Consider the following 13,105-nt stretch of genomic DNA (forward strand, 5'->3'; position numbering starts at 1 on the left):
GCTGCGTTTCTCTCGGTTGGTTGTGCATCTTTTTCTTCCACACTTTTTCCTTCCACTCAACTTTCTGTTAACATGCTTGGATACAGCACTCTGTGAACAGCCAGCTTCTTTGGCAATGAATGTTGTGGCTTACCCTCCTTGTGAAGGGTGTCAATGATTGTCTTCTGGACAACTGTCAGATCAGCAGTCTTCCCCATGATTGTGTAGCCTAGTGAACCAAACTGAGAGACCATTTTGAAGGCTCAGGAAACCTTTGCAGGTGTTTTGAGTTGACTAGCTGATTGGCATGTCACCATATTCTAATTTGTTGAGATAGTGAATTGGTGGGTTTTTGTTAAATGTGAGCCAAAATCATCACAATTAAAAGCACCAAAGACTTAAACTACTTCAGTCTGTGTGCATTGAATTTATTTAATACACGAGTTTCACAATTTGAGTTGAATTACTGAAATAAATGAACTTTTCCATGACATTCTAATTTATTGAGATGCACCTGTACATCAAAGTCAGATTAATTGGAGAAAAGTGGCTTTTATTCACTGGAGATCTTCCTATGTTATCATACACCCTTGTTGGGTGAACATGATATAAGTAGAGCTTCTAATAAATCAATATTCATCTCTTACAATTACTCATCTCTTAACTACCTCTTGGATGGAAGGATGAATATATGAATAGATTAGTGGGAAGTGCTCTTCTGATGTGCTTACCATCGCAAAGCCCACATCTGCCTTCTTGAGAGCCGGCCCGTCATTGGTCCCATCACCAGTTACAGCCACCACCTGTCTCTGCTCCAGCACAGTGCTGTCAATGATGCCTACACAATGGCATCATCACACAGCAAACAATTACCAGCTAGCACATAACCTTGACCAATCACTGAATACAACTACTGTCACCACAGAACATGAATTCATCAGTCTGATACATTTTAATTGACTGTATGTTACACCTTACTGAGTGTCAAATTAATTTTTCAGTAAGTCAGTCATTTTTTAAAGAAATACTTTTATTCAGCAAGGATGCATTAAACTGATCAAAAATACATAAAAATATTTAGCAGCATAACTGTTTTCAACATGGATAATAATAAAAAGTGTTTCTTGAGCACCAAATATTCATTTTAGAATTATTTCTGAAGGATCATGTGACACTGAAGACTGGAATAATGCCTGCTGAAATTCAGCTTTGCCATCACAGCAATAAATGACATTTTAAAATATAATAAAACAGAAAACAGTCATTTTAAATTTTAATATTTTAGTGTAAGTGCTATAATATTTTACAATATTAATTACATCAGCAGATTTGGTTGGCATGAGATACTTCTTTTAAAAACATTAAAAAAAAATCTTACAGACCCCAGATTTTAAACAGTAATGTAAGTTTCTTGTGGTCTTAAAATCTTTTAATCTAGATGTCTGTTTGATCCAAAGCGTAGAGTTGTTGGCAATGGATTACGATTTTGAATAAAAAAATGGTCACACTTTATTTTAAGGTCCAATTCTCACTATTAACAAACCATTAACTATGACTTTTGCCTCAATAAACTCCTAATTTGCTGCATATTAATAGTTAGTAAGGTAGTTGTTAAGTCAAAGTTCCTTTAAGGCAAGCCATTTCACTTGGCGGCCATCTTTGAAACGCCTCTCGGGAATGCAAGTGCAGCTCCTATCTCTCAGGGATTCCTTCGATGGAGCAGCCATATTGAGCGTTGTATTTTTCCCAATTCAAAAATTGAATTGAAAATTGAAAAATTTAATTTCATATTTGAAATCACCAATGAAATCTGACAACAACTGTCTCATAAATGATGTTTCTTTTGCTCAAATAGTTTTCAGGCTAGACCAGCCAGTGCGCATGCACAGTCCAAAGTGTGCATCTCAGAAAGTTGAATGTTTCTATAGCAACCAGGACTTCTAACGGCAGCTGCAGTGACGCAATGATTTTACCGATTAGCGATTGGCTCTTTTATTCAGAAGGCTCCTGCTCAATCTATAACACACACACATGCACGTACACAGAGCCCAGACATCCATGATTCAGTTTAGTCTGTATTGGTTTGGTGCTGAGATGTCTGAAATTCAATTTTCACGAACCTCTCCTTTCTCATTTCTGATTCTTCGGTTGAAGTCTTTACCCTCCAGGCACAGAAAGTCATCCCCGGGCTGAATGATGCCACACTTGGCAGCAATAGCTCGTGCTGTGTTGATGTTGTCGCCGGTGACCATGCGCACAGTAATGCCTGCCCTCTGACACTTGCAAATGGCTTCAGGGACCTGCGGAGGGAGCAGAGAAATGCTTGAAAAGAGAAAACGCATTCCAAGGACATAGGATACATGTTCTCACTACATACTGTACCTCAGGTCGAACGGGGTCCTCAATCCCGACGACAGCGATGCAGGTCAGATCGGTGACAATTTCAGCTTCATTATCCCAGTCCGGCTCGGGGTTGCAGGGAAGATCACGATAAGCGATGCAGATGGTTCGCAGGCCTTCACATGCCATGGGCTCGATCACTTTCTTCACCATCTCATCTCTGTCCCGTGGCTTGAAGTTTCGTGTTTCACCATTGGCACCAAGTATCGAGGAACACCTGAGGTAGAAAAAGAGAAAGCAGTAAGGACAAAAAGAGGTGTTTAATGACAACCAACAAAAGAAACAACAACATCTGAAGTTATGGTTATGATTCCAAGATCTTGTGATGTTTTACTAACTTTTTCAGAAGGATCTCAGAAGCTCCTTTGCTGTAGAGCCGGAAACTTCCATCCGGCATCTGCACCACAGTGCTCATGGACTTGCGTACAGAGTTGAAAGTGTAGACTTTGTAAAGCTTCTCCTCTGGGATATGCTCTCTCACAGGGGCGTAGTCTCTCTTCAAGTCCAACAGAAAGCCCAGCAGACCACACTCTGTCTTATTACCAACCTGCTTGGGCAGACCACCTTCCACATCCGGTGGCTGAAAGAGAATTGAAATGAAGCAAGGGACACCGAGAAGAGAAAATGAAAAAAAAACTGGATGAAAAAGTTTCTATTTATATTTGACAAGCCAGTATAACAGTAGCTTCCCTCCTGTAAAAAAACATCTTACCAGCCTAAGTTGGCATGCTGGTCTCCCAGCCTGAACTGTAAAAAATTTTTGTAATTTTAACAGTAAAATACAGTAAAATGCTGTAAAATTCTACGGTATGTCTGAATACTTGGTTAACGGCAAGTTCCCTTACTATATATGGTGAAAATCTTTAAAAGGGGACATTTTACAGTAAAATATTGTTAAATGTACAGACTTGGTTATCAATATATTATACAAGTACAAAACAGAGTAGTAGGATGTACTATTAAAATTATATCAGTTAATGGGATATACTTTTTTTGTTACAGTAAATTTAAGTTAATTCTGTAACCCTAAATTTTTTTTATAGTAAAGTTCTGGCAACCACTGCTGTATGTTTTTACTGTAAGTTTCACAGATTACACACAGACAACTTGCCTGGTTTTAAAGGAGTTTTGGGCACTTTTCAGCTAAAAGCTAGATTGGTCAGGCTGGGAGTCCAGCTAGACCATCTGAAGACCATTTTGGCCAGGGCTTAACCAGCTAAAACGAGCTGAGGCTGGATTTAAAAAAAAAAAAATGATCATTTTTTTTTTAATTAATCATATCCAATCTCTCACCATGATCTTGGAGGTATAGGCGCAGTTGATAGATATGGCATTGACAATCATCTCCAGGGTGTTATGGTGGATCTGGCTGGGGTCCGGTATCTCACGGAAGTGCTGGTCATTGATGTAGGACTGCACTACAGTCATGCGGTTGGTGGTGAGGGTGCCGGTCTTGTCGGAGCAGATGGCAGTGGCATTGCCCATTGTCTCACAGGCATCCAAGTGACGCACTAGGTTATTGTCCTTCATCATTTTCTGAATTAACAGCAACAGAAGATTTGGACGGTGAAAAAACAGTGTTGACAAAAGCAAAACATGCTAAATATATTACATGAAAAAACATCCAGAGAAAAATATTTATTTTGTTCAAATTTGCTTATGTAATCTGTTAGCTCTACAATACATTTAATTTGCTGTTTACACACACACACACACACACACACACACACAGTGCACCTGTTCTCTCTCACCTTAACTGAATAGGCCAGGGAGATGGTAACAGCAAGGGGAAGACCCTCAGGCACAGCTACCACCAGCACAGTCACACCGATGATAAAGAATTTGACAAAATACTGCACGTAGATGGGCGTGCACTCAGGCAACCAGCTCCGCCCCTCCACCACAAATGTCTCGATCACAAAGTACAGCACCAGAATGATAACTGTAATGGCTGACATTACAAGACCTACAAACAAAACAGCATAATAAATAATCTTCATGATACTTGCAGATTAATCTTAAATCAATCTATTGACTATAAATACAGTAACAAATAAAGTAATGGATTACTTATCAAAATTACAGTATAATATCTGATTAATTTCTAATTATTTAATTTATTTATTATGGAAAAATAAAAATAGGGGTATATTTTAGGTGCCATAAACTAAACTTTTCTTTGACTTTTTTATGAGAATTATTTGTGTGCATTATAAACTATTGTGATTGTGAGAGAAAACACTTATGCTTAACATGTAACATGTAACAAAATACATAACACTTTTCATAAAAAGTAACAACATTACAAAGTTGTGGCCTAATGGTTGGAGAGTTGGACTTGTAACCCGAAGGTTGCACAAATTGCAAATATGGGTTACCATACTTGTCACAACACTTTCACTTTTTTCACTTTCAGTTAGTGGTCAGTAACTGCTCAGTTAACAGTGTGAAAATTTAGCACAAAAGTAACTTAACACATTAATTTCAATAACAAGTAGCAAATTCATTAGTCAGCACTTCTCAGTAAAGGCGAGAATATGTAAAATTAATATGTGTTACATTCCATGAAAAATTAGCTGCTACTTCCTCTGAGTTAACATTGAGACAATGTAGCACAAGCATTTAACATGTTACTTCCCATAAAAAGTAACAAAAGTAACAAATATATAACAAAAGTAACACAATGTGTAACAATGTAACACAATTGGCGAGGGCTTCCTTTCAGTTAACAGTGAAAAATGTAGTACAAAATGTATCATGTAAACATTTAACACTTACTTTCCATAGAAAGTAACAACGTAATACAATTAATCAGCACTTCCACTCAATTCATTGAGCGAATATGTAACAAAAGTAACACAATAAGTTAAATTCCATAAAAAATAACAATGTAACACAATTAGCGAGTGCTTCCTTTCAGTTAACAAAAGTAAAATAACATGTTACTTTCCATTAAAAAAATCTAGCACAAATAGTTACTTTTGAAAGAAATAATAGAATATTGTCACACTTTACTTTTAAAAGTAACATTCTTCAACACTGAATATATCTTTGTATGAGGATAAAAAAACAAAAGACAAGAGGATCAACAAAGCAGCGTGTAAGTGTGTCAGAGTGAGGTGATTTATCTTTCCATATGACATCACCTCGTAATTGGCCACATGAAGTCCCACGCACCTGCTTTGCCAATCTGTACAGCAAGTTTGGTGAGTTTGCCCTGCAGTACAGACTTCTCCTTCTTCGGCACGTTGGCTTTTTTCTTCTCTCTCTCCTCCACTTCTCCGCCCTCTGCACTCTTAAGAGGCTGCATCTCCATGGCAACGGCTCCATCCTGCTTTTTGGCTGGTGAGCGGGACATGAGTTAGCGTCACTACATATGGACAACAAATCTGTCGTGTCACAACTCAGAGCATCGTGAGAGTCTTCCGGCAAGAACGACTCATTCAAAGCTCTGAATACCTTTATGCCACACATCGAATATTTACGCTCAAAGTGGCATACACACATACTCTGGACACACAATGAAGGAAAGCAAGACAAATGTGGACACGCATAGCATAAACACTGACATCGGTTAGAGTCGGACCACAACAAGTTCTCGAGTTCTACAGAGCTGGCACTATTCAGCAAAATGTGTTTGGGTGCTTTTCCTCGACACCGGAAACAATGAACAACGGTTACACTGTACTACGCAAGGAAGCAGTCATTATGTATGCCATTAAGTATCTGTGTGTGATGTTACACAAAGAGTGGCTGTGTGCATACATGGTATTAGCGCTTATATTTCCCGTTGCTATCCTCATATAGCAACAACGTAGCTGAGGAGTCCACAGAAATTTTCCACAACAAGAAAACAATTAACCCCTCATTCTCTCCATTCATCTACTCTACTATCCCTGTGGTACCTTTATTCTGACTGGTCTCCACAGCTGCCTCTGGCTGCTTGCCTGTGAGAGAGAAAGACAGAGAGAGAGAGAGAGAGAGAGAGAGAACAAGGGAATAAAAAGCGACAGACAGAGACAGAATGAGAGACAGGGCACACAGTGTTCTTGAGTGGGGAAAATGAGAGCGCACAGAACTATGGAAACAGACACACAAATGCAAACATATAGCACACACATTGAGCTGGGCTCTTGAACTATGACATTTTAAACCTGTGAATGCACTCCACAACAATTCTGGGCTAATCCAACTCTACTTAGTGCTGATTGTAGTCACTTCATCTATGCTGAAGGTGTTCTGTAACTCAAGTGGACTCAGAACAACAGGGCTGTGGATTACGTACCATTGGTGATGCCACTTGGTTTGGCCATAGTTGTTAGTGAGTAACTACTGTCCTCTGATTGGATAGAGAAACAAAGGGATAATGCAGGTGTGGAGGAGGGGGATCGTGGGAAATTGTTAGGATTGGGTGGTGGTAGAGGTAAGAAAAAGAGAAATTAATGATGATCATGTGGTACTAAGGAAAACTGAAAAAAGCCAAAACTGCATGTACATAGATTGTTAATATGAAATTACAAGTACTGGCAGTACTTCATCAGTTTCCTACAATATGACGTTCCTGCAAGACGATTCTGCTTCATGTAAAAGATTGTTTTCTAATTCTTTTGTAACAGTTATTTGGGCTGTCAACATTTTAGTAAATTAGTAAATTAATAATCTAGTTGATTTAGTGTGATTAATTATCAGCAAAGATTCACAAGCTATAGAATGGAACAGAACGGACGGATCTTGAGACATGTTTTTAACTACATTTCACTTGTAGTGTCCTAAAATGCAGCACTCATGGTGCATGAAAAACTGTGAAACAGAGCAACGTCCAAAGACATAAATCAATAATAATAATTTTTTAAAAATAATAATAAAAAATACTGCAGAAAGAATAAAAGCACACGTCTAGTGTGAATCTACTTTGTGAAGCAAACAATATATTGATCTACTCAATGAGTTACTCTTATACAATATCTTTGAATTACCATCATTTGGAGACTTTTCTCTTCAAATATTTATATATGCAACAGAGCTATTATAGTTTACTAAAACTAAAGCTGAAACTAAAATATTAAAAAAATTAAATTAAATAAATGTTAACGGAAAACATTTTTTTACAACTTTTTTTTTTTAATTTCAGCTAGTTGCCAAGGCAACATTTCTCATTTTAATTTAGTCTAACTAATTAATTTAGTTAATTTAGTTTTCATTTAAACTAAAGCGTAAATAAAAATGAATAAAAACTATAAACACATATTTATAATTGATAGTCCTAATTGTTATACCTGTAGTTTTTATGGCCTCCTGTTAAATGAGACACCACATAGAATTTTTATATTTTAAAAATTCACACTGCAGGACTGCAAAAACCTTTGGAAAAAAAAGAAAGAAAACTAAATATACACTATCCCTCGTGCATACATATAGATTTTAACTTCAAATCTTAAATGGTGAATAAAAAAGGTTTGTTGGCATTATTTGTCATATGTGCATTCTTATAAAAGTAGAGACTACTCTACAATTATGGGTATCAGAAAAGATGCATAAATATTACAAATCACATTTGCAAAAGCAAAAAAGACAATTCAGTTGTGATTGTGAGGCAGTTCTAAGTCTGTTCGGTGGCTGATGACACATATAGAGCGCTTCAGTGGGACAGTAACAGAACATGGCGCCACTTCATCCTTCATCCACCCACATCCAACCTTTGCTCTATCTCCCTCTCTCTGTTTCTCTCTTTCGTTTCCTTTCTCTGAATAATTAATTAGCCTACTCCAATATAACTCCTAATCCTTCATTATTCCCTTCTCTCCAGTCTCCTCTCTGTTGGCTGCAGGTTAAATTACCCATGACATGAGCCATAAAGTTTGCAGCAGTGGAGCTCTGCTTGTCTCTCTTGCTCGTCTTACCATTCATAAATATTCCTGCAGGCTCCGAGCCCACTGGTCCTCCATTCATATCCAACCCATCTCTCCCTTATGTAAGGATCTCCCACCCCCTCTCTCTCTATTCTCTACTGTCTGGTAGTGCTACTCACAATGTGTGCAGTCCTTCTCACTACATCCTACACCAGCCTCAGCATTTTCTATTGCGGTATTACGGTATGTTTTGGTTGGCGTTTGATGCTCTTCCTTCTTACACCTACCTTTCTTTTCTTTCTTCTCCTCCTCCCCTTCCCCAGCTCCCAGTAGAGTGAATATGATGCCAGTCTGAGAGTTGACTCCAACTGCGGTCACCAGCATCCTGCCTGATCCCTCCATCACATGGGTACCTGAGAAAGAAAGATTGAGAGAGAGACAGACAGAGTAAGGAAAAGACACAATGTAGACATGAATGATTGATATTTTATTGTAGCACAAATGGAAAGACTCCCCAAAAATTCTGCAAAGGTTGTCCCAACTAGCCTCATAGAACTAGTGTAAATAAATAATTTCCTGTTGAACAATGTTGGTGATATGTGACCTCCCAGCATGCATTGCAGCATCAATAAATTATGTTCTACCCTTCTGTTTCAAAGATTGTCATTTCATATTAAGTCAACATAAAACTACATGTAAGAGTGAAATCATACCTTTTATATTTATGCCAGTAAATATATTTAGAATGTCTAAGTTAATAAAAAAACAATGCATTTAAATAATTGTAATTTTCTTGTAAAGTGACCTAGAGCTTAATAATAAGTTTTATGTAAAATTCAGTTTTTTAAAAGCTCAAGTTCATTTTACAAGAAAGTGACAAATTTCTATAATAACAACAACAATGTCTAAATTAATAAAAAATAGTACAATGAAATAATTTAAATTTTCTTGTAAAGTGACCTTGAGCTTAATAATAATAAGTTTAATTTAAATGGTGTCTTTTCAATGTTCAAAGCCACTTCACAAGAAAATGACCAATTTCTATAATAATAATAATTTATATAGTGCTTTTCCAAAGATTAAGGTTGCTTTACAAAAAAAAAAAACTACAATTTTCTCTAATTTTCTAAATAAGTAACATTTTACATTTAGTGCACAAATTCAAACTGGCTAAACAAAGTAATGTTACCGAAGACAGTTGTAAGACAGCTCATATTTCTGTGATTATTTTCACATTTTCTCAACAATTCCTTTTAGACATTGACTATTTATCTTCAAATACAGACAGCCTGGCCTGCTGCAGTTCATCATAAGCATTTGACTCCAGACCGCACACAACAACAGCCTCCATACATCAACTTCACAAAAATATCATTAGGATATTATTCAATAATATCATCAGTAGAGCAGGACATTATCATCCAAGTGTCTAAGAATAGCATGAAGGAAGGGAGAGGTCATGCACCAGTGCTCACAGCAGGAAACAGAGATTCTTAGATCTAATTATCAACATCTGGATGTCACTGCAGCATCTCAGTTATTCTGACACACAGAATGCGGACGCTCCGAGTGCTTTGTGCTGCTGACTGACAGCTGAAGGAGTGCAGCCCAGAGGGGAATACAAAACTACTTCAGACACTTTCAAGAAAGATTGACCAGTCTCTTAAGTAGAGTGATGGGCATCAACCTTTAACAATGATTTTACTTTAATACACAACAACTTTTTTGCTACTAGCATAAAGGCCTATTCACACTAAGAATGATACCTATACAAATAATTATAGCCATAACAATATTAGCATTCACACCTACAGACAATATTGTTCTGTTTATTATAAATGCTGCGGTTACTGTATACTATCTGCCACTCTAAATGCTCAAGCTCTTTAAAGTCAGTGGATTCTGATTGACTGTCAATATTTTTATTGTTCATGAATCATAAGCCGAAAAAAATGTCCTTAAAATGATTCCAGCGATCAATATCATTATAGTTGTGTTATGGACTTTTAAACAAATATTTAGGCAATTGTTAAAACTTAATGGCCTGGTTTCACAGACAGGGCTTAGCTTAAGCCAGGACTAGGCCATAGTTCAATTAGGATTTGAAAGTAATTTTTATAGACATGCCTTAGAAAAAACATTACAATCATTGCAAGTTTCTTTCAATTGAAACAGTTCAGACTTACATTTTTGCCACATCACAGCCTTGTCTGTGAAACCGGGGGTATAGGTATAGTTAACGTTAAAATCCTTGGTTTATTGGTGAATCCTTGGTGATTATTATATATAATCCACCCACCATTATATATGGTCTAGCAACATCTACTGTATGATCCACACATGTACACATGCTTACCAGAGAGAAGCATGGGGTCCTTTTCGACCGACTTCCGCACATGGTCTGATTCACCAGTTAAAGAGCTCTCGTCGATTTTCAGGTCATTTCCCTGAATCAGGACCCCATCAGCAGGTAGGAGGTCACCTGAGAGAGGAAACAAAAGTGGGACAAATAAATATCCCGTGATCAGTAGAGCATCCTTAATATCCCAAAAAGCATTCACTGTTCCTACCAATAATGCTACATTGCACAGGATACATTATCAACAAATGAGTTCCCATTGTGATTTGTGGAAATGTGAACATTTCTCTAAAAATGCCCCAGTGTTAATCCACACCTTCCTCGTATTGGATGGGTTAAGCCTAATCTCAGCATTTATTTCATTCTCCGGGCTCAGCAAAACAGGAAACTGACCGTATTTGACCTGGGCCATGTCCCCAACCACCATCTCGGCGACGGGGATCTGGATGACGTTTCCATTGCGCACCACAGCGAATCGCTGCTCCAGCTCGATGCGGCTCTGCAGTCCCCGGAACTGTTTCTCTTTACTCCAGTCGTTGAAAGCCGTCACCAGCACCACGCAAATGACGGAGAGTAGGATGGCTGCACCTTCGATCCATCCTGCCTCTGCCTCCCCCTCATCTTCAGTTCCTCCTGACCCATTTCCACAACCTGCAGAGGTTAGAAGTTCATTATTACATGGGCGTCTGGAATACTTGATTCTGATTGATAAATTGCAGTTGATGCTGGAAGCAGATGCTTTCCAGATGAAGCACTCTTTAACAGACATCTTGGAGACGTATGTGTGCTATCCTTGGACCCCATAGCTATCCTTGGGCACTCTTTTTGTTGCCTGATTAGAGACTATAGAACATCACTTTATATGTACAGTATTTATTCGTAAACATCGAAATATGCTAATTAATGTCATTTAAACACCACATCATAGGCATAAAATATCTTTTAAACAATTTAATTTGTGTTTTCAATTAGCAAGCTAACTAGCATAGCACAATCTGGTTAAGGAAAGCTCTTTTGATTAGCTAGACTAAGATATCATGACAACACACTCACTTTTCAGATACTGAGAAAAGCCTTTCTTTAATGTCTTTTAAATTGCTCTGTGGTCTCTGTCTCGTTTCATACCAACACAAGTTTGCTGTCTTCTTGCAACTCAGAATGATTAGCTGACTGACGAGCTTGTGCACTTCATTATTATTTTTTTTACATACATTGATACATACATCAATTCTAAAGTTTGGAAGAATATTTTTAAAGAAATTACTTTAATTGAGCAATTAAATTGATTAAAATGACAGTAAAAGTCATTTATAATGTTACAAAACATTTCTATTTCAAATATAAACTGAATCAAAAGACATTAAAAAAATGCTAATGTCAATGTCTAAAAAACATAGTATGATATCTTAAAGAATCTGAAAAAAAACATTGCTGCTTTTACTGTATTATTGATTAAATAAATGCAGCCTTGCTGAACATGAGACTTTTAAAAACATGAAAAAAAACTTTTTAATGTTAGTGTATGGTAAGCATATAACATTTGATAGATGACTAGATGCTCAGCAGTCTCCAGTTAAAGCGAGAAAACAAAAATATCACTTGGAAGAACAACAAACTGGTAAGAGACAGAAAAACTGAATAGGAAAACCTTAAAATAGAAGAAGACTTTTTATATTGTAGCTAAATATGTTATGCTAACTAATTTATAGAAAAAGTGACTTGGACTGCAGATTAATATTAATATATTAATATTATATATGAATTAATGTTGTAATACTGTTGCAGTCTTTATACTGCTAGTAGATACAAGAAAGAATAAAATAAAAAAATTATATAAAAAATCAGTCTTTAATGTTAGCAAATAGCCATGTAATTAATAGGATAATGTGCAGTACAGCTGGCAATATTAAAAATCGACCCTTTCAGAAATCTGTTCATCCTGCCAGGGTTTATTTTGCAATAATGCTTGGCTGGTTGTACATTATGCCTTCCTTATGCAGAGTGACATATAGGTTATGCTGTTATCAATGATTTCCTCAGAGTTTGACTGTTTTGCTATTGCAGGGGATTTTAATATTCACATAGATAATGCAGAAATCAAAACTATAAGAGAAATTATAACTGTTTTAAAGGGGTCATATGATGCTGCTAAAAATAACATTATTTTGTGTATTTGGTGTAATGAAATGTGTTTATGCACAAACTCGCATTTGAATCATCAGTGGCAAATCCTTTAAATGAAAACGTACTTACAGACTGAGTCAGAACTGCCGGCATTGTAGTCTACTCTTCCAGGATCAAAAATTGAAATCGCATCATATGACCCCTTTAAACACTTTTGACCTGATTCAGCATTTGCATGGACCCACACACAATCAAGGACACACTCTATAGATGTACTCTTATTATTTCATCCATTGTTATTAAGGATGTAGCACTATCTGATCACTTTTGTATTTTCTTTGATATATTGATCTCTGCTACCACTGAATCTAGATCAGTCTCTGTCAGGAAGAGA

At 36.9% G+C, this 13,105-nt stretch overlaps 1 protein-coding gene across 1 annotated transcript in view; it reads right to left on the bottom strand.

The window, feature by feature from the left end:
* LOC107699563 (plasma membrane calcium-transporting ATPase 3-like) overlaps window positions 1-13,105 on the bottom strand; it is a 56,384-nt gene that overhangs the window by 17,627 nt on the left and 25,652 nt on the right. Inside the window, exons 5-16 of the mRNA XM_016500862.1 lie at window positions 10,981-11,238; window positions 10,585-10,710; window positions 8,516-8,641; window positions 6,665-6,718; window positions 6,285-6,326; window positions 5,557-5,721; window positions 4,131-4,345; window positions 3,673-3,915; window positions 2,718-2,959; window positions 2,362-2,596; window positions 2,100-2,279; window positions 711-827 (exon numbers count right to left, since the gene is read on the bottom strand). Coding sequence (XP_016356348.1) covers window positions 711-827; window positions 2,100-2,279; window positions 2,362-2,596; window positions 2,718-2,959; window positions 3,673-3,915; window positions 4,131-4,345; window positions 5,557-5,721; window positions 6,285-6,326; window positions 6,665-6,718; window positions 8,516-8,641; window positions 10,585-10,710; window positions 10,981-11,238 — 2,003 coding nt within the window. The remainder of the gene's footprint in view (window positions 1-710; window positions 828-2,099; window positions 2,280-2,361; window positions 2,597-2,717; window positions 2,960-3,672; window positions 3,916-4,130; window positions 4,346-5,556; window positions 5,722-6,284; window positions 6,327-6,664; window positions 6,719-8,515; window positions 8,642-10,584; window positions 10,711-10,980; window positions 11,239-13,105) is intronic.

This window comes from Sinocyclocheilus anshuiensis, unplaced genomic scaffold (genome assembly GCF_001515605.1).
Source record: "Sinocyclocheilus anshuiensis isolate Anshui unplaced genomic scaffold, SAMN03320099.WGS_v1.1 scaffold879, whole genome shotgun sequence".
Taxonomy (NCBI): Eukaryota; Metazoa; Chordata; class Actinopteri; order Cypriniformes; family Cyprinidae; genus Sinocyclocheilus; species Sinocyclocheilus anshuiensis.